The 22,818-nt window shown below is 39.6% G+C and overlaps 2 protein-coding genes across 2 annotated transcripts in view; one reads left to right on the top strand and one right to left on the bottom strand.

The window, feature by feature from the left end:
• Window positions 1-3,845, top strand: part of LOC307270333 (ribosome-binding protein 1-like) — a 32,395-nt gene extending 28,550 nt beyond the window's left edge. The window contains 7 exon segments of the mRNA XM_080054221.1: window positions 1,082-1,114; window positions 1,476-1,508; window positions 2,197-2,235; window positions 2,387-2,422; window positions 2,766-2,801; window positions 2,971-3,003; window positions 3,403-3,845. Of these exon segments, the coding sequence (XP_079910347.1) occupies window positions 1,082-1,114; window positions 1,476-1,508; window positions 2,197-2,235; window positions 2,387-2,422; window positions 2,766-2,801; window positions 2,971-3,003; window positions 3,403-3,441 (249 nt within the window). The 3' untranslated portion in view covers window positions 3,442-3,845.
• Window positions 3,846-6,555: 2,710 nt separating this feature from the next.
• Window positions 6,556-22,656, bottom strand: LOC307270325 (NACHT, LRR and PYD domains-containing protein 3-like; the record flags this gene model as incomplete). Its single annotated transcript, XM_080054214.1, has 11 exons — window positions 6,556-7,082; window positions 7,225-7,271; window positions 8,068-8,229; window positions 9,721-9,891; window positions 10,315-10,485; window positions 10,615-12,397; window positions 12,845-13,046; window positions 13,207-13,285; window positions 17,571-17,632; window positions 19,805-19,816; window positions 22,648-22,656. 11 exons carry the CDS (start codon window positions 22,654-22,656, stop codon window positions 6,556-6,558), a joined length of 3,225 nt encoding a protein of 1,074 aa, XP_079910340.1.
• Window positions 22,657-22,818: the final 162 nt, after the last annotated feature.

Below are 22,818 nucleotides of genomic sequence, written 5' to 3'. Positions count from 1 at the left end.
AGAACACCAAGGCTAACTTGGGAATAAGGCCCTATGTCTAAAATCCTGAACTACCCCTTTAAGGTGTTGGCTTGAAATGTGTACCCCTCACTTTTTCTATCTTATTGTAATAAAGAAGAAATTAATCATCAAAGACACCCTTACACATTGTGACAACCAACCCCAGCTAGGGGTCGGTTGTCACACACTATGGGGTTGTTTGTCACAATGTTATCTTAATGGGAATAATCTTAAAAAGAAGGCAAGAAAGCAGAACTAAATTTGAAAGTTTAATTGCATTGTCAAGTTGACAAATAGGCCTACATAACTTACTGTAGCCTTGGCAGCTGGTCTAGTTTGGGATGCACTGGGTTGTTTTGATTTTGTTGCCCTTTTTTCTTTTGGATGCTAGCTGCCTTTTCCTGCTCTATTCTTTCCTTCTCTGGGGTGTCAGTGAGGATACAGCTTGACAATTTATTTCGTTATTGGGTTCCTTTTCTGGCTGTAGCCTTTGGATAACTTGTGACAACCAACCCCCCCAAAAATGTGACGACCAACCCCAACTTGAATTTTTTGCTAGCATCAAGGCCAACAACCATCTGACAACTAATTAGCTTGCTAAAAACAATCTAAACTTTAGTTTACCCTTCACACTTTTTATGGGTAACAAGTGTTTTGTTATAAACCCATTGTGTAAAAGCCTAGAAGAAAAATACTGAGGAGCTAAATATTTTCAATTTGACATGAAAAACACTAACAGTCCTCTCACCTCAAATGCAGCAGTCTAACTCCAAGGAAGACTATGTAGGTGACCTCTGATCCCAATTCTGGATATTTACATACCAAAATTGAACAGACAGTGCCTTCTGGTTCCGAGATATAACGATTGTGACAACCAACCCGTGTGACATATTACCCCGTTCTCCCCTACTTTCTGTATGCACTGAATCTATAGTTGACTCAACATCATTGTAATGATCCAGTATAAATAAAGGTTAATTGAAAAATTATAAAGTATAATGTTTATTCATACACCACAGACTGAAAGACTTTAAACGTCAAACTCTGAAATGTTTTAAATATTTTTTGTGTCTTTGTTTAGGAGGAGACAGAGGAGCTGACCGAGGAAACAACGGTGGGGATTTATTTTTTTTTTTCATTATTTTTTTTTTTTAGATATTTTTTTTGGGCATTTTTATGCTTTATTGATAGTGATATAGTATACCAACTGAGCTAAGGGCGCCCCTTTTTCATGATCTTCAATAAAATTTCAGTTTAACAAACTTTATCAGCAATAATGTAATAAAACAAAATTTGCCAAAGTATCATATATATATATATATATAAATTTCTCATGCTACGCTTGCATGTCATTTCTTTATTGTAAAGCCCCTTGAGCTGCATTTCCTGTTTTATAAGGGCGATACGAATAAAGTTTATTAATATATTTTTGTTCTATGAATGTATTAAGATTGAATGTTTCTGTGTCTTTGCAGGCTGAGACAGTGGAGGTGATCGAAGAAACACAGGTGTGGATTTTTCATGATTTTTTCAATAACATTTAATTTTAAAGGTGTAGTCACTCAAAATCACTTTGTCAAAATCAGTGAATATCTCCTTGTGATCCGCTACCTGTCTGTACTGTGTGTGCACTGAGCCTAGGCTCTGTAAACAGGCATGTTGCTAGTTACGGTGGGGCCTTTGTTTACATACCAGTTTACAGAGCCTATAGTCTGTGTATTAGCACTGGATTTATTTTCAGGGCAGACACAGTACAGACAGGTAGTGAATCATGAGGAGATATTCACTGATTTGACAGAAAGTGATTTTGACAACAAGCAAGAAACACACACACACACACACACACACACACACACACACACACACACACACACACACACACACACACACACACACACACAGCGACACACACACACACACACACACACTCACAGACAGCGACACACACATACACACACACACACACACCTTTAGGGCAGACACAGTACAGACAGGTAGCGGATCTTCACTGATTTTGACAACAAGCGTTCTCCAGAATCACTGACTACACCTTTAAACACAATTTCAAAAAATGCATCGTTTGACTGCCCTACTTTATATTTATATTTATAATAAATAATAATTTGTATTTATACAGTGCAAACAGTGAGACTTCAAAAGGTCAAACTTTAAAATATAAAATGTTATATTTTTTAGGAGGTCGAGGTAGTCGAGTCGACAGAGGAAACACCAGCGGTAAGTTTTCAAGATTTCTCAAATTAAATGTAACTTTATTGGCAATAATATAATAAAACAATATGGCCAAAACATCATTTATAATATATGAATAATGTGTATTTATACAAAGAAAACTGAGACTTAAAATAGTTTTTGTCTATTTTTTCAGGTTGAGACAGTTGAGCTGACCGAGGACACACCGGTGGTAAGTTTTTCCAAATTTTTAATATAAAAAAAATTATTGGCAATAATGTAATATAACAATATCTCCTCCTAACACCCTTTCGAGCATGTAGAATGTCTGTCTGTCTGTTTTTAAATTTTTTTTTGCTTTTAGTTTTTTATTTATTCATGTATTACTATTTAAACTTGTTTTTTTATTGCTTGCATGTTCGAAATAAAGACAATCAACCAATCAATCAATATGGCCAAAGCATATACATTTATAATATAATATATAATAATTTTTATTTATAGAACGCAAACTGTGAGACTTTAAGGTTCAAATTTTTTAAAAAAATTATAATTTTTTTGTCTATTTTTTTCAGGCTGAGACAGTTGAACTGACGGAGGAAACACCGGTGGTACGTTTTTTAACATTTCAAATACAAAAAACTTTATTGGCAATAATATAATAAAACAATATGGAAAAAAGCGTATAGGTTTATAATATATAATAATGTTTATTTATACAACGAGACTTCAAGGTTCAAAATTTTTTTAAATTAAAATTGCTTTTGTGTTTTTGTTCAGGTCGAGATAGTGGAGCAGACCGAAGAAACAACGGTGGGAATCTCAAATTAATTAAAACATTTTCAATTATTATTATCTATTTTTTTTAGATTCTTTTTTGGCATTTTTCTAGCTTTATTAGACAGTAGAGTTGAAATGGGGAGACAGAGAGAGACAGAGAGAGAGAGAGAGAGAGAGAGAGAGAGAGAGAGAGAGAGAGAGAGAGAGAGAGAGAGAGAGAGAGAGAGAGAGAGAGAGAGAGAGAGAGAGAGAGAGAGAGAGAGAGAGAGAGAGAGAGAGGGGGGATGACCTGCAGTAAAGGTCCACGGGTCGGATTTGAACCACTGCAACGAAGGCCGGAGCCAATATGGCCCGATTATTTAATGCTTTTAAGACGTAATAATTATTTTTAGTGAGTGTTTTATTAAATTATATTTTTGTGTCTTTGTGCAGGAGGCGCCAGTGGAGGTGAAAGAGGAAACGCCGGTTTGAATCAAACTTTATTGAAGCAGACGAACAACGACCGAAGATAAAAGTCACTGATTTAAAGTCTCTACGAGGAACTTTTAAATATTTCTGAAACAGTCTCATTTTTCCTCTGATGATCATAAATTACATGTAACAGCAAACAAGACCATCAGTGCAAAGAATGCTATTTTAATATAGTTTTTCTTAATGCCTTTGTCATGGGTATGCTCACTCAGGAACAACAGCTGGCGTGGTAAAAACACTACTGCTTTTGTCCAAAGGGGGGCGCTAGAATGAACACATAAAGTTCCTCGGAGCACCTTTAAGTTTTGGACTAAATTAAACTTTTTGGACCAAAGAGATTATTATTTTTTTTTTTACAGTGTTATTATTTTTCTGGACAAATAAATTGTAACTTCTGACTCAACTGCTGATTTCATGGATTTATTTTTTGGTTACTGAAATTTGAACAAAAATGTCCACTTATTGTTGTTGTATAAGACTTTTGGGTCTAGTCTAGATTCAAGATGGTTTTATTGTCATATGCACAACAATTACAGAGCAGTCGCTGGCAATGTGATTCTTTAGTACTGGGCTCCTCCAGCAGGGCAATAAAGAAAGTGTATAAGAGAAACACAAGTGGGAAGCTGAGACTTAAATAATACAATACAAAAAGCAGCAACAACAACAATAATAATAGTAATAATAATAATAATAATAAGAAGAAGAAGAAGAATTAAGTGTATAAGAGGAACACAAGAATAGCAGAGACCTAAATACAAAACTAATGCTGTGTCTGAAATCGCGCTCTTCTGTACTTACACTTACTTTTTTTGAGTGCACTTTGCGCAAAACCGGAGAGTGTGCCAAAATACAGTGCACTGTAAGTTCCTCGGTCGTGCACTCAAAACGGTCTAAAACTTGAGTGTGGAGCGATGGACACTTTCCACACTCAACGGCCGCCATCTTGCCTACGTAGCGGAGAGGACGGGACATTAAAATCAAAATAGAGGAGCTTGAAGCAACTGTGGAGACTGACGCGCTCTACAAAAGTTAAATTACACATTTGTTTAGTTTTTCCGTACAACTACACTGTTTTAGACTGTATCCGACCGTTTAAAAAAAAATACCACCAAAGAAGAACCTTCAAAATGCAAAGTCATTTCCGGTAGGTGCGCGACGGCAGTTTGGACAGTGCACTGTAGAAATGAGAGCACTGCGTCTATAAGTAAGTGTACTGTAGGGATAATAAAGTGCACTCAATGTAAGTGCACTTACGTGAGTGCGCGATTTCAGACACAGCATAAATAAATGTAAAATGTAAACAGACACTGCAGGTAAATAGTGAATACTTTACTTGATAGATATATCATCATTAAACTTTGCCAGTTGATTACTGACATTAAAACTATATATTTTTTATTTTTTTATTTTTACAGAAATGTTTGAATAAATTATAAATGAAATCCAATTATTATTATTTTGACTTTAAAGTGAGTGCGACCGAGAATACAGAAACCAGCTTCCCAAGAACGGTGGTGGAACAGTTTTCAGCGTCTACTAACAGTAGATGAGGATAAAAGAGCGTGGCTGAATAATCTACATTTAGAGAACCCATCAGAGGCTTTGTTTACTCGTTTCACCGATAAGAGACCACAAAAAAAAAAAAAAAAAAACACAAACACATACTTTTTTTTTTTACACTTTATTTAAAGAAACTTCATATTTATAACAAACTTCAACCACCTCGTGCAGTCGCTTCCAGCCTGAGGGTGGAGGACTGCAGCTAGACCCCTCTCCCTCCAATAGTATAACTGGGCAAAGCAGCAAATACAGGCGATTTCATCAGTGGGTCATATGCTCATTTATTTTCATTTTTTCATTTAACTTTTATTTATCCTCGAGAGACCAATTGAGGGGTGACCCTCATTTTCAATGACGTCGAGTTCAAACAAATTCAAAGGAAAAACAACAATACATTAACAATATTCAACGCAAATACATCAAATACACAACAACAGGTGAAGAGAAAAACAATTGAAACATTTACACAGTGGTGAAATTAAGTGGTAGCAATTAAAATTAAATGGGTGAGAGTACAATATAGCCTAATTAAAAGAGTTACAGGTAGAGTTTGGCAGATTTAAAATAGTTTGTTTAAATTGGTTAAAGGATATGAAGTTATTTAGTTTAATTTGTTGCTGTAAGTTGTTCCAGGAGTCAGGGGCACTGAAGCTAAAAGCTGTCTTTCCTAGCTCAGACCGGGCTTGTGGGACATAAAGCATAAGCATAAGCATATAATTGTTTTAACTCACTGTTTGATATATATATCAATATCCTATATATAGGAAATAAATATCCTATATATAGGAACTTAAAGGAATACTTCACCCATACGGAACCAGCGTTCTATCATTATAAAATCACTATTATAATATAATGAATAAGGTTTTTCTTTCCTCAGTCTTCCCTTGGCCCAGCTGTCCTGTTAATCCTGACCCTTACTGTGATGTCACAAGAAGGAAAATGTAGGGTTAGACAGTGAGACCATAAAACACTCTTTCTGCCTTTTCTCAGGCTAGGATGATCCGATTTCAATTTTTTTGCACATTTATACTACATAGGATCTCCGAGTTCAATACACCTTCCAACCGGTGAAGTAGGCCATTAAAAGACAATAATCTAGATGTTATTGCGACAGATTACATCTTTAACGGTCTGAGTGTATCTTTTGCTTGTATACAGTGCATTTTAGCCATACTGTAGGAGCTGAGCTGGAAATAACATGATCATATACAATATGGCCAAAATTCATGCCATATGCACAAACACAGCCAAAACTACCAAAAAAAAGAAGAATGAAAAGCGCATTAAATCCTAACAGGCCCTACTTGTTAAAAAGATTTAACCAACACAAGTTAAATCACATGTTCGACTTACATGTGACACTTTCTAGTTTAGTTTAACGTGATTCTTCTTGTTCTGAGTTTGTACCTTCAAGGTTGAATGAACTTATTGGAAGTCTCTTTGGAAAAAAGCGTCAAAGAATTGAAATGTAATGAGTGAGTCAGGTATGAACTAAGTGAAGCCTCGTCCACCAACAACATTTAAACCTCAGGACTGGAAGTGGTTTCCCTCCTACACATCACACAGAGACACTGAGGAACCTGGCCCAAGCCTAAACCCAGGGTAAAGAGGTTCAGTGAATGTGGTGTTGAAGGTGTGGATGCGGATCAGTGAGTCAGAGGAGACTCTGTAGAAGGACAGAGAGCCAGCAGGACAGTCCACATACACTGCTACTCTGTGAGAGACAGAGGAGGAGCGGATGGATGTTCTTCTGTTATTGTGATAAACAGAGTAACCATCATCATCACAGTACAGACTCCAGGACTGATCATTACGTCCAAACACACAGTCATAACTGAGTCCTTTCCTGCTGATTCCTCTGTAACTCACTGATATATCAACTTCTCCGCTCCAATCGACCTCCCAGTAACGGCGACCAGTCAGACCATTACTACACAGCACCTGAGGCATGAGGTCAAATCTCTCTGGATGATCAGGATATGGCTGCTCCTCCTTCACCCATGTCACCTTCCTGTTGTTGTCAGACAGTTTGAGGTTTCTGTTAACTGTGTTTGTGTCCAGTGTGAGTTCACAGGAATCTGATGGAGAGAAAAAGGCACAGCAGCAGTTTATCATCAGACACCTGAAGGTTTTATTCTGTTTGTGTCCTGATGTTGTTCATTTCTATAAAGTTTAACGATGACACATTCTGTCTCCATTAGTCAAACTGAATCCACTTACACTTCCTCGGACCAGGTTTTAACCGCTGCTCTCCACCGTGGTCCGTCCTGGAGGGAGGAACAGTCAGAATGATTTCAAATCCAACATCAAAGTCAAAGTCAACTTTATTATAAAAGTGAGACTGTTTCTCAAATTCAAGTCAGGAACGCCGTCTGTGCGCTTGCTTTTGCACATGTCATCTCATTAGCATCTGTACCGTGCCCAGGCACACCTAACATGGAATGGGCTAGCGTGCTGCTATGTTTGGCCGCGCGCAGCTACTGATCCTGGGTCAGCCACAACGTTAGAGTGACTGTAGTGCAGAGCGGGTGGGATGTACGGGTCGGATCATTCTGCACATGCGTTAAAAAAATTAACGCATTAATTCCAGAAATGAATCACCCTGCGTTAACACGTTCATTTTGACAGCCCTAGTTATTTCACATTATTCTTTATTAAATGTCCTATGTTTACTCAAGAACATATGGCCTCATTGTTGCACCCGTTGAGCATTGCAACACAATATATAAACAATAATATAAAATCAACAGTAATATGAGAAGGCATTTGTCCTTCATCATGGTGGAAGGACAGCAGCAGTACAGCTCTGGAAGAAATGAAGAGACCAGTCCAAATGTTCAGTGTCTCTGGTTTTACTATTCATAGGCATCTGTTTGAGTAGAATGAACATTTTGGTTTTATAATATAAACTACTGACAACATTTCTTCCAAATTCCAATACATTTTTTGTCATTAAGAGCATTTTCAATAAGTAACGTAGAGATGAAGATTTAAGAAAAATCCAGACTGGTCTCTTAATTTTTTCCGGAGCTGTAAGTGAAGTGAAGTGTTGTCTGTTCATACCTGAGAGTCTCCAGTCTCAAGAGGGGATCCTCCAGGAGCTTCACCCCTGAGTCTCCTGGATGGTTGTAGCTCAGGTCCAGCTCTCTCAGATGGGAGGGGTTGGAGCTCAGAGCTGAGGCCAGAGAAGCACAGCCTTCTGTTGACACCAAACAGCCTGACAGACTGGAATAAAAAAAAGACTACTAATTCATGTTTTTTTTAACCCATTGATGACTATGGCAATCTAGGATGCATGTCCTTAATGCCTGAGGGTTTTCTGAAAAAATAGTACGAATTGTCAAGTCTACCAAAACCTTAATATCTAAGCCTGTGTAGAACATAGAAACATGAAATAAAATACATTTAAAAGTTAAGGTTCACAGGTTTTATTTAAACATGCTCCCTTAGCGCTTACAAACCAACAAATATTTCTAAAAATCGTCAAAATTAGATGAATTCGAAAATTATTAAATATTGTTAATAAATAGATGCAATGTGTTGTGTGATTTTCGTCAGTAGTCTATAGTAGACCTTGATTCTGTGCACCAAACGCCACTAACTGTTCTGTCGCCGACATAGCTGGCGTATTTTTATTATTTTTTTTATTTTTATTTTTTTTGATTGACATGATTTTCGGCAAACCACACAACTTTTGGGTGGTCACGTGGTCTTAAAAAAATCAACAAAACCCACCTCATGTGTATTTGAACCAATGACAGTGCATTCAATGCTGGGAATGCCATGAAAATTAGATAAAGTAATAATGCTGCAAGATGCGGCATCAGGCAGGAGAGCCAATGTGGCATCGCGCAGCAGCCGTCATCAATGGGTTAATCATGTCAGTAGGAAAATCCTACAGGTGTTGACCTGCATTACCAATATGAACCTAAAGCTGGATGAGCAGGTTTTAAAAGACAAACTGTTTAACAAACAGGTTAATTGTGAGTCTCTTAACTAAACAGTCATTTACATGTGTTTGAGAAAATCGGTTTATTGTATCAGTCAGACTGAAACCAGTTAAAATGGATGCCTACATGTTTGTCCTAAAGAAATCTCATCGTACTTAATCAAATTTCTCAAAACTGAGCTAACACCTATATAATGTGATTGTGAGCCGAACTACTCCTGCATGTATATAATATATATGTGTCATTTCACATTATTACACATAACTTAATTTCTGAACGTATTTGTGTTGGTTACTTTGTATGTATGGATAACTTGGGTTGTGACCAACATCTGGTGAAAATGTCATGTCAATAGCACCTTTGGAAATATATTTACTGAGAAAAATGGTGACGTGTTCAATACTTTTTTCACCCGCTGTAGATATAATAGTCAATCAGACTGTGACTGGTCTAGGGATGGGGATCATTACTTTGTATTGATATTGATACCATTATCGAGACTCCTAAACGATCCGATTCTTTATCGATACCACTATTGATACTTTTCTATTATTTTTCTTGAAATATAACTTGTCTTACTGCTTTAATTGCTTATAAGTAGGGATGGGAATCGAGAACCGGTTCTTGACATTTAGTTAATCAGTTGTCCAACTAAATGTCCTAATAGCTAGAAAGAGCTATAACCGTAGCTTGACTAAACTGTGAATGTAAATGTACTGACGGTCTCATTCTGACTGTTGGACATTATAATAAGCTGAAGCCTGACCTGAGAGTTTCCAGTTTACAGTGTGGACTCTGGAGTGCAGCAGACAGATGCTTCACTCCTGAATCCTGCAGGTCATTGTTACTCAGGTCCAGCTCTCTCAGACTAGAGGAGGAGCTGAGAACTGAGGACAGAGCTTCACAGCTTCTCTCTGAGAGGTTACAGCCACTCAGCCTGGAGAGAAAACAGAAAGAAAAGAGTTCATGTTTTTGAGTTTTCAGCCTTAAATGAAAAATAAATAACATTTGACGCCATTGCTCTTTATATCTACTCAGACTGAGAGGCCATATTTTTTAATTGTTTTCTTTTTTCTCTGTTTAATGATTAGATACGTTATGTTGGCCTTTACAAATCACTCGGTTAGGGTTAACAGAGTTGGACACAATTGAATCCTCCACTGTATGATCTTATTACCTGTGCTTTCTTATTCTGACTGTTGTGCTTTTAAACCTTGTTTTACAGGGTTTGACAGGTTGAGGAGCAGGCCAACAGAATCATATTTAATTTTCGATTAAACTGAAAATGACTTAAGTGAACAGTCTCTTAAAACAGTGTCTTATTCTGACTGTTGGGTAATCTCACAAGATGAATCCTGACCTGAGGGTTTCCAGTTTACATTGTGGACTCTTTAGTGCAACAGACAGACGCTTCACTCCTGAATCCTGCAGGTTGTTGTGACTCAGGTCCAGCTCTCTCAGACTAGAGGAGGAGCTGAGAACTGAGGACAGAGCTTCACAGCTTCTCTCTGAGAGGTTACAGCCACTCAGCCTGGAGAGACAACAGTCAGGGAAAAAGTTAATGTTTTTTATTCAGTTGAAAGATGTTAATTATTTATTAGTGAATAAATCTTACGTACAAAAATTAAGCACTATTGGAATGTTTTATATGTCCACCTACAGAACTTTGTTGGAGGCTTTGACCACTGGCAGCAGCCTCAGAAGAGCCTCCTCTGAACCAGAGTATTTCTTCAGGTCAAACACGTTCAGATCTTCTCCTGATGTCAGTAAGATGAAGACCAGAGCTGACCACTGAGCAGGAGACAGTTTGTCTGTGGAGAGATGTCCCGATCTCAGGACCTGTTGGATCACCTCCACTAGAGAATGATCATTCAGTTCGTTCAGACAGTGGAACAGATTGATGCTTTTCTCTGCAGAGGGAGTCTCCTCGATCTTCTTCTTGATGAACCTAATCGCTACCTTATTGGTCTGTGAGCTACTTCCTGTACGTGTCAGCAGACCTCTGAGGAGACTCTGATTGGTCGGCAGTGAAAGACCCAGGAGGAAGCGGAGGAACAAGTCCAGGTGTCCATTTGGACTCTGTAAGGCCTTGTCCACAGCACTCTGGTAGAACTGTGTCTCTGCAGATTCATGGGAGGATGTTTGTTCTTCTGACATCAGATTGACTCCACAGTTGACGAATGTCAGATGGACATGAAGAGCAGCCAGGAACTCCTGAACGCTCAGATGGACGAAGCAGAACACCTTGTCCTGGTACAGTCCTCTCTCCTCTCTAAAGATCTGTGTGAACACTCCTGAGTACACTGAGGCTGCTGTGATATTGATGCCACACTTTGTCAGGTCTGATTCATAGAAGATCAGGTTTCCTTTCTGCAGCTGCTCAAAAGCCAGTTTTCCCAGAGACTCGATCATCTTCCTGCTCTCTGGACTCCAGTGTGGATCTGTCTCAGCTCCTCCATCATACTTGATGTTCTTCAGTTTGGCCTGAACCACCAGGAAGTAGATGTACATCTCAGTCAGGGTCTTGGGCAGCTTTCCTCCCTCTCCGGTCTTCAACACATCCTCCAGAACTGTAGCAGTGATCCAGCAGAAGACTGGGATGTGGCACATGATGTGGAGGCTTTGTGATGTCTTGATGTGGGAGATGATTCTTCTGGCCTGCTCCTCATCTTTGAATCTCTTCCTGAAGTACTCCTCCTTCTGTGGGTCAGTGAACCCTCTGACCTCTGTCACCCTGCCAACACAGTCAGGAGGGATCTGATTGGCTGCTGCAGGTCGTGTGGTTATCCAGAGGCGAGCAGAGGGAAGCAGATATCCTCTGATGAGGTTTGTCAGCAGCACATCCACTGAGGTGGACTCTGTAACATCAGTCATGATCTCATTGTTGTGGAAGTCCAGAGGAAGTCGACACTCATCCAGACCGTCAAAGATGAACACAACCTGGAACTCTTCAAAGTTGCAGATTCCTGCTGCTTTGGTTTCAGTGAAGAAGTGATGAACAAGTTCCACCAAGCTGAACTTTTTCTCTTTCAGCACATTCAGCTCTCTGAAAGTGAATGGAAAGGTGAACAGAATGTTCTGGTTGGTTTTGTCTTCAGCCCAGTCCAGAGTGAACTTCTGTGTTAAGACTGTTTTCCCAATGCCAGCCACTCCCTTTGTCATCACTGTTCTGCTTGGTTCATCTCTTCCAGGTGAGGCTTTAAAGATGTCTTCTTGTCTGATGGTTGTTTCTGGTCTGTGTGGTTTCCTGGAAGCTGTTTCAATCTGTCTGACCTCATGTTCATCATTGACCCCTCCAGTCCCTCCCTCTGTGATGTAGAGCTCTGTGTAGATCTGATTCAGAAGGGTTGGGTTCCCTGCTTTAGCGATCCCCTCAAACACACACTGGAACTTCTTCTGCAGATAAGACTTGAGTTCTCGCCGACAAACTCCAGCATCACTTCCTGAATGAACACACAAGAGATTTGATCAATGAGTGGTTCATGATGATGGTGGAGCAGATAAGTGCTTTCTTTCATTTTGTGATACAAGTGTGAAAATTGGTATGAACAGTCTCCATGGGTCACTCGACAAGAAAATTGTCCGAGACAATGGAATGAAAAACACAATGTTTAATGAAAAAAACCCATCAATACATTTCTACGAGACATTTTCAAATTCACAATTTCAAATATCTCGGACAATTTTCTTGTCTAGTGACCCATGGAGACTCATGCTCATGCCAATTTTCACCCATGTATCATCAACTGAAAGATTCTGATGAAAATAAGCACTTAAACGCTTCACTATGAATTTCTAAACATAAACAAACATTTGTCCCTCCATCTCTTGAGACTTAAATAAATGTCCCATTTCCCACTCATGTTAAAACTTTAGAGAAATCCTCTTACTGCTCTGCAGAAGGTCAGCCAGCTCCTCCTGCTTCATGCTCCTCAGGAAGTCCAGTGTGATCTTCAGAAATGCCTCTCTGCTGCTGCTCTGCTCCTCATCCTCAGTCTGGCCCTCTAAGCATTCTGGGTAATCTGGACTCAGAAGCTTCTGCATCTTCTTCAGCTCGTTCTTCACAAACGTGACGATGTTTTCCTCCAGCAGCTGGAACAGAATATTATATGAACGACACAATCAAACTAAAATCATGGAGCAAACATCAGATCCATGTTGGACAGACTGACAGTCCGCTGGTCTAAACAGTTAAATATGGAGGTTGTTGTGAACAGAACAGATGGAAAGTTGTTGGTGTTCATGTACAGACCCTGAATGTGGAGTCCAGGTGTGTTTGACGCTGCTGGGCAGACTGACCACTGGGAACCTCTGAGATCTTCTGGTCGACTCTGTGGAGAAACCATAGAAAATTAGTTCACATCGTATCTGGGGTTAACCATCCAGGGGTCTAATTTTAAAGTAAAAATTCTATTACATAGTTCAATTAAAGAACACAGAAGAAAATCGAACTAAAAATTGTATATTCATATACATTTTGAAAATATTCTGTCAGTCTTGGTGAATATTTGTGATCACTATACATCTCATGGGTCTAGCATAAATTGAGGGAAAATTAATTTGTGTTTTTGGTGTCTGACGGTGTTGACACAAAATAAGGAATGGCAAGGTAAAAAGCCCATTTTGATAAAAAGGACAAAAGCTGGGAGGTTGTGTCAAAGCTTAGCTCAGTAGCTTATTATATGTTGGATACATACATGTAATTTAATTTGCCTAAACAAAGGGTTTTTTTCAACATTGCACCGTGTTTTGTCCCACTTCTCAAGAATCACTCAGTGCGTTTCCATGCAGACTCATAATCGGGTAACTAAACGAATAAGACTTCAACAGGACTTTTAAACTGCATGTAAACACCTTTATCCGATCTACTTCGGACACAAATCGGCACGATAACGGACAAGAGATGTCGGATAAGAACACCTAGATAAGTCGTTCGTTGTCGGCTTTCTCTCTGCATGTATACAGGGATTGGACATCGCATATCGGACTTCTCGTTCTGTGCTTGTGTGCCTGCGCGTAATAGGCATGGTAATAGGCTACATCATGGGTTGTTGCCGGAAGAGAACCGGACGTGGCTCTTTCAACACTTGTTGAAAACATGGTTGAAAGGGCTACAGCGCCACCTAGCATAGTGGAGACAGCCATGCATCGGACATTTATCCGATATCTTAAAGGCCATGTATACTCAGACAAGTGACACGGTCCGTTCGAGTGTCTAGTTCGATATATGTGATAATCTAATCTAGTTGTGCCATGGAAACGCACTGTGTGATATACAGTGCCTTGCAAAAGTATTCATACCCCTTGGAATTTTCCACATTTTGTCACATTAAAACCACACACGTACATTTATTTTATTGGGATGTCATGTGATAGACCAACACACAGTGGTGCATCATTGTGAAGTGGAATGGAAATGAAATATGGTTTAAAAAAAAATTTTAGAAATAAAAAACTGAAAAGTGCGGCGCCGCGTGCATAAGTATTCAGCCCCCCTGAGTCAATACGTTGTAGAACCACCTATCGCTGCAATTACAGCTGCAAATCTATTTGGGGTATGTCTCCACCACCTTTGCCCATCTACAGACTGACATTTTTGCCTATTCTTCTTTAAAAAATAGCTTGAGCTTCAGATTCAGCATCAGATTGGATGGAGAGCGTCTGTCCACAGCAATTTTCATGTCTTTCCAGAGATTCTCAATTGTATTGAGGTCTGGACTTTGACTGGGCCATTCTAACACATGACTATGCTTTGATTTAAACCATTCCATAGTAGATCTGGCTGTATTTTTAGGCTAGTTGTCCCTCTGGAAGGTGAACCTCCACCCCAGTCTCAAGTCTTTTGCAGACTCTAACAGGTTTTCTGTCCTGTATTTGGCTCCATCCATCTTCCCATCAACTCTAAACAGCTTCCGTCTTCCCTGCTGAAGAAAAGCATCCCCATAGCATGATGCTGCCACCACCATGTTTCACAGTGGGGATGGTGTGTATAGGGTGATGTGCTGTGTTAGTTTCCGCCACACATTGCATTTTCCATTCAGGCCAAAAACTTTAAGTTTGGTCTCATCTGAATATGCTGTGTACCCCGCTCTGGTCAGATGAGATCAAAATTGAAATTTTTGGCCTCAACGCAAAGTGCAATGTGTGGCAGAAAACTAACGCTGCACATCACCCTGAACACACCATCCCCACAGTGAAACATGGTGGTGGCAGCATCATGCTGTTGGGGTCCTGTTCTTCAGCAGGGACAGGGAAGCTGGTCAGAGTTGATGGGAAGAAAGATGGAGCCAAATACAGGGCAGAAAAACCTGTTAGAGTCTGCAAAAGACTTGAGACTAGGGTGGAGGTTCACCTTCCAGAAGGTTAAATACCCTAAACATACAGCCAGATCTACTATGGAATGGTTTAAATCAAAGCATTGTCATGTGTTAGAATGGCCCAGTCAAAGTCCAGACGTCAATAAAATTGAGAATATCTGGAAAGACTTGAAAATTGCTGTTGACAGATGCTCTCCATCCAATCTGATGCTGAATCTGAAGCTTGAGCTATTTTGCAAAGAAGAATGGGCAAAAATGTCAGTCTGTAGATGTGCAAAGGTGGTGGAGACATACCCCAATAGACTTGGAGCTGTAATTGCAGCGATAGGTGGTTCTACAACGTATTGACTCAAGGGGGCTGAATACTTATGCACGCCACGCTTTTCAGTTTTTTATTTAAAAAAAAAAAATTAAAACCATATTTCATTTTCATTCCACTTCACAATGATGCACCACTTTGTGTAGGTCTATCATATGAAATCCCAGTACAATAAATGTATGTGTGTGGTTTTAATGTGACAAAATGTGGAAAATTCCAAGGGGTATGAATACTTTTGCAAGGCACTGTACATGTTGAGTATGTAAGAGGGAGGACGTTAGTAGTAGGGATGTTAAACGACTCATTATTTGTGAGTCGACGTGTCGGAGGCATGAATCGAAAAATCGATCGACTAAATGTGCCTGACAAAAAAAGAAAGAAGTGTGCCTTTTGTGCGGCAGCAGCACGCAGTTGTGGTAAGAATGAGCAACTGCGCTTTCCTTTAAACAACACTGCTGCCGCCCGCTGTGTGTGTTCAGACTTCAGAATTTGCATCAAAGCCTTTTTGATAATAAAAATTATTTGCTTTAATTAAACGCTGTCCATGCGTCGGAGGTGAATGTAACTTACTCGGCTGTAGAACACAGTCCCTTTAGTTGTGCAGTCAGTTTGCCGACATGGCTCTGTGGTGTATTCGGGCTTGAGATATACAAACAGAGTTTTTCTGTACGGCGGCTCAGTCGCCCACACTGGCGAGGTCTCCCGGTGATTTTCACCGTAACATTTGACAAATTGTTCACATCCCTATTTAGTAGGGCTTTTCGAACAGAGCCTAAGTTCATGGTAGTTTTGGTGGAAACGTGGCTAAAGTCAACCAAAGTACAAACAAAAGTCCCATACTGCATCGGATGTATGGCGTGATGTCAGTGTGTTTAAGTGTGTGTGTGTGTGTGTGTGTGTGTGTGTGTGTGTGTGTGTGTGGGGGTGTGTGTGTGTGTGTGTGTGTGTGTGTGTGTGTGTGTGTGTCTGTGTGTGTGGGTGTGTGGTCGAAAACGGTTTGTCTTTCTGGGGAGCACCTGTGGAACCACAGATTGGTTCCTCCCTGAGCCCCAATTGTTTTTACAGTAACAGTTAGTAATCAGTGATATTTAAATGTTAGTAACAGTTAACCTCTCTGCAGCCGACGGTCGTTGTCCTTTGAAATCAACGAAATGATCTTTTGAGTTGTCACTCTTGCAGGACAAACAGCTGGCTCCAGGTCCAGGAGAGTCTGGTCTGTTGAACACAACACACACACAGAGCTTTGAGTGTGAATAATGATGGTGCAGCAATATTTAAATGTTAGTAAAAGTTTACAGTGTGAGCAGTTTACAGCAGACAGTTTTGGTCCTTTGATTGGATTTTTTAAATTTTTATAAATATTTTTTTTTGGCATTTTTATGCTTTATTGATAGTGTAGAGACAGAGTTGAAATGGGGCAGAGAGGGGAGTGACATGCAGAGAACGACCGCGGGCTGGAATCGAACCCGGGTCTGCTTCTGGCCGAGGCCCATGGGGGGGACGCCCTACCAACTGAACTAAGGGCGCCCCCTCCTTTGACCAGAATCTCTTAATGTCCAAAAAGCTGGGTACAGGTCCAGGAGAGTCTAGTCTCTGATGAATCCTGGTAATAAAATCAGTATTGATTTATTTAAAAAGGTTCATTTAGCCCACGCTTTAAGCCCAGAGATTCTGTACCATGGAAAAACCTCTTGATGAACGTTTCCTTGTCCTGATGAATGAGTCCAAGTCTAACTTCCAGTTAAAAACATTTGTTGTTAGGTTTATTTGACATTTCCTCAACTCCAATATGTTAACCAAAGAACAAACAAAAGACCCTTACTGCATCTGCTTGACGTCATTGTGTGTGTGTGTGGTCAAAAACGGTTTGTCTTTCTGGGTATTACCTGTGGAACCACAGATTGGTTCCTCCCTGAGCCCTAATTGTTTTTACAGTAACAGTTAGTAATCAGTGATATTTAAATGTTAGTAACAGTTTACCTCTCTGCAGCCGACGGTTGTTGTCCTTTGAAATTAACGAAATGATCTTTTGAGTTGTCACTCTTGAAGGACAAACAGCTGGGTCCAGGTGAGTCTGGTCTGTTACACACACACACACACACACACACACACACACACACACACACACACACACACACACACACACACACACACACACACACACACACACACACACACACACACACACACACACACACACACACACACACACACACACACACACACACACACACACACACACACACACACACACACACACACACACACACACACACACACACACACACAGCGTTGAGAGTGAATAATGATGGTGCAGTGATTTGAGTCATGGACAGTTAGAGATCCTCATGTCACCTCTGAGCTTTGGTCTGGCCGCCATGTTCCCCTCCCTCCTCTCTGTCCTGACTCTGATCCATAGCAGAGCCCACACCTTCACACACACCTGCAAACACAGAAAACACATAAACTGAACATCCCAGGGACATGAAAGTTACCCAAATGAATAATCCATTAATGACAGGTGAATGCAGTCAGACAGAGTGAGGCAGAGGAAGCTGCTATCAGCTGCTGTACTTCTACTACCAGGCCACTAGATGGAGCCATGAAGCTGCAGTGAACTGAAGACATCTACATCATATTGTTTTATTCTGTTCTTTGTGAATGTGTTTCTATGTGTTCTGTTTGTGTGTGTGCGCGTCTGTGTGTGTGTGTGCGTCTGTGTGTGTGTGTGTGTGTGTGTGTAAGTGTGTGTGTGTGTGTGTGTGTAAGCTGCAGCTGCATTTCATTGGTCAATCCTGTGGTTATCTGTGTATTTATCTGACAGCTTTTGGTGACTTTTCACATTCACATTATTAAAACAAATTATAAATCACCTAATAATTAAGTGCTATTACAGGTGGAGCTACTCAGCAGTATGTATAGTTAAAACAAGGGTTTTATTCTTCCTGTTTGAGCCACGACACAGACAATAAAATGATTTGTATCATTTCAATCATCCTCCGTTTTCATACAGCTGACGTCCAGCAGATGGCGCCAGATTAAAGCCAGAAACAGACCATGAAGTACAGCAGGCCTGTACACAACCAGTATTCACTACTACTACTGCTGCTGTTACACGGGGAAATGCAAAGTTTTACTACAAGTATTAAACACAAAATGTCCTTCATGAGAAAGCAGAAGGTAAAGACTTCATGTGAAGTGTTTCATTCACTGCTGATACTTTAACTTCAGATTTGACTTGTTGATCAAATACTTTGTGAGTAAAATGTGAATGTGTAAAGTAACGAGCCGTCAGATACATGTAGTAGAACAACAAGTCCAAAGTTTCCTGCTGAAGTGCTCAGCTCCTTTACAGCAGTCACCGTACTAACAACCCACTGTCAGAGTAGATTGATTGATTTGTTTGTTTATTTAGTAGGGACAATGCAGAGCTGAATAGCAGTACCAGAGTTAGCTATAAACTCATTTCATCTGTAGTCCCTGGGCAGGAAACAGAGGATTACATCTCTGTCAAAAGGGAAACCTAACACTGAAGTATAAAAACAACAACACACAATTTCACAACAGTAAAACACAACAACACAATACGAACAATAAAATCACAACATTTAGGACACCACAACAACAACAACAGCACAACATTAAGACAACATTCTCTGCATGATGGGAACATGCTTGGATTGATTTCAGCCATGATTTCATTTTACATTTAAAACCAGCAAAGGTGTTCCACTCTCTTATCTCGCTTGGTATTGAGTTCCAAGACTTGGTGGCTCTAACTGAAAATACTCAGTGGAGCTGTGCTGTACTACACAGTCCCCTCTGTTGGAGTAATAGTTCTCCTTCCATTGTCTGAGCGCAGTGACACAAACTCATTCAATGGAGGAGCGGCCAAATCATTCATTATTTTATAAACTAGACATACATCCGCAAGAAACACAAAACTGTCAATCAACAGTGTCAATTACTGCATCAACACACTGATATGTAACTAGTACTAATAATAATATCACATTAACACAACATGGAGGATCTTTGTTAACGGCTGTCACCTCCTTCGTCTCTAGTTTCCTGTTAAACTCTGAGTTATAAGTTTGGACAAATTCCACAAGTTTTCCGTTTCTACTGGAACTAGATTTACACTAGAAATAATACAATATAATAAAATAAGATCATTATTATTATAAACAGTGAGAGCAGAGTGGATCTCTTACCTTCAGCTGCAGCTTTAGAGGAGAAAATAAACTGTCACGAGATTCAGATGAAGATGAAGCAGGAACCAGAGAGGGTTAAACATTAACCTGAGAAAGATAAGACGGGAGAAAGTCTGATGTCAGATGGCAAGACAAGAAAGAAAGAAAGGAAGATAAAAGGTTAAGAAGATGGAACAACACGTTGCTGTTTTGTTATTTTTTATTTTATTTTATGCCATCTCTGAAAAAAGGCAATGAATCTAGGGATATGTTGGGCCGCGAAGGATACATCTGTTGGACCCTTCAAAACCGTGAAACGAAGATTGCATTTCTCGGCCGCAGATGACGGAGCCTTCCAAATGGGACAAGCCTTTGCGCCGCTATGACGCAATCGGTCTTCAAATGCAGCCTTAGAAGGATGCGGCCCCTCGAATGGGACAGAGCTCATACTTGACCCTGCGCTCTGACCCCCTCCGAAGTGTGGTAGCTTGAGAGGTGAGATGCGAAAAGACACATTTCAATGTAACTATTGGCTAATAAAGTAACTTAACTTAATAACTCCATATATCATATAAGTCCGGGGAAACACCTTAAAAAAAACTATCTTTAAGGACATTCTGATGATAGACAATGAATATCTGATATGATAATCATGAACACATCAATATACTTTATTTAATATCATATGCATATAAGTTTATGGATCAAATTTAATACCAATCAGGCACCAATCATTTATTAACTGCTGCCTTGCCACATAAGATGGGAGAAAGTCCACTGTTATATGGCAGCAGAAAAAGCCAATAGTCAAAGTCCACTTTTATTACTATGTTCCAGACACAGAGGAATAGGCCCAGAAAGGATTCATGTTCAAGATTCAAGATTCATTCTATTGTCATTAAGTGAAACACAGAAACTATGTAAAGCATGAATGAAATAACGCACATGGCTCTAGTTTAAAGCTGATGTCTGATATTTGATACACATTCAACATGATTTCACACTGAGGAATTCTAACTATTTAATCGTGCAATAGTAGTAACACCTGTGTATCTTAAAATGTATTTTTTTTTCTTTTCTTTTCTTTTTTACCATAACCTAATGTCTCTCAGTTTTTCAATCTCTGAAATCTTTCTTAATGTTTCCATGTCTCTGGGAGTGCCATTTGAATTTCGCTGTATAGTCTAACCATCAATATAATGAGAATAAACTTCTTGAACTTTAACCCATCTTATCTCACTCAGATTAATGTTTAACTCTTACACCTCTCTGAGTTTATACCTGCTGAATCATATTTCATAGACACATTTTCAACATGATTTCACTATTCAATAAGTTACAAACCATTGAATTAGAAGCTGCTTAAAAAAGTTAATATAGAAATTTAATTATTAGTTACAATATACGTTATATTCTTGTTTAAATAAGAAACATGTCCTGTGTGATTCACTCCATGAAGGGACACCTCACCACAATACTCACTCAGGACCCTAAAATCTATACAGGCCTTCAAACCTCGGATATCACGCTCACTCATGAAAAACAGCTGACGTAGTTAAAACACTACCACTTTTGTCCAAAGGGGGCGCTAGAATGAACAAATATTAAAAGAACCAAGCAACTGCTATAAATTCAATGTTAACTTATTTTCATAAGTTCCTTCTTCATAGTATCCAGAAGCTGTTCCAAGTTGTCTCCACAGCCGAGTAAATTTGTGTATCAATTCCAGTATACTGAGGAAACTAACTCTGTGTGTGTGTGTGTGTGTGTGTGTGTGTGTGTGTGTGTGTGTGTGTGTGTGTGTGTGTGTGTGTGTGTGTAAACTGACTGAAACTTACCTGCTGTATTATCAGCTGAGGAGTTTGGTATCTGTGTTGAATCCATAGTGGCACATGTCAGGGGCAAAACACCCAAAGTTCAGCTGTCTCAGTCGGGGAGCGGAAATGAACGCAACGCAGACGGGAAATGAAATGAGGCAAAGCAACGTTCGGTTTGAGTTTATGTGAAGTGTTTGGTTTGGTGACGTACTTAAGGTTAAGGCAGAATACCATTTTACAGGCTTCAAATACTCTGTTTTTTTCAGAGCGAATATTCGAATACTCATTCTAAAAGACATAAAAAAAAACATTTATAATTCCAATGTACTCACTGAAACCGAGTTTATGGCACGAGACAGTAGTCTAATCTGTGTAATTTTCTGATGATTTAATAACTTTTGAACGGTAATATAGTCGGAGTTTCTTACTTTTTCCCCGTGGAAGTGAACAGCTGTGATGTGCCAAATCAGCGGTCCCCTGTGCCACCGTAACCCTCACTGCTGAGAGGAGACAGAGGATAGACACTCTCTCACTTAGGTTATCATGACTGGCTCAAAACCATGACTAAAAAAATAACAGTGCCGAAGGAAATTAAAGCAAAAAGGATTCATTCATTCCCAATAATCTGAGTAAACACACTGAAGACTAAGTGAATGAATACAATGCCAAGGAAGGGAATTCACTTTTCTTATAAACATTTGTTAACCGTTCACGTTCTGAGCTTGTAACTTTAAAAGTCCAATATGTAACATTTACAAAACAGTTTACATTATATATCGCGTACGGGTGAATGGCTGAATGAGTGAATGGGTGAATGGGTGAATGAGTGAATGAGTAGCAATGAAACCTGACAAATGTCCTAAAACATCTAGTACATATCTTTCTATTTGAAAATACCGGGTCGGATTTTGCATCAAAAATCCAAAGGATGTGACTTGACGTTTCTGTACATGTTCCATATGAACAAGACAAGAAGCTCAACTGTAACTTTTCTGAATCCTTTTGTTTGCTAAACTTAAATAAATGTAACGGTGCAACAAAACTTACCTCCTCCATCGTTGTGACTGTCAATCACGCCATTTTGCCCTCCGCTCCCTCTCACTGGGAATGTGCATCTTGCTACACGCGGGCTGTGGGTAAGTAAGGCTGTATTGGAAAAGCCCTACTAACGTCCTCCCTCCTAGATACTCAACACAATGTTTCCCCCAGCGCTTTATA

The sequence above is a fragment of the Ammodytes marinus genome (assembly GCF_949987685.1).
Source record: "Ammodytes marinus genome assembly, contig: scaffold_50, whole genome shotgun sequence".
Taxonomy (NCBI): Eukaryota; Metazoa; Chordata; class Actinopteri; order Uranoscopiformes; family Ammodytidae; genus Ammodytes; species Ammodytes marinus.
This window is presented reverse-complemented; position numbering and strand designations above follow the sequence as displayed.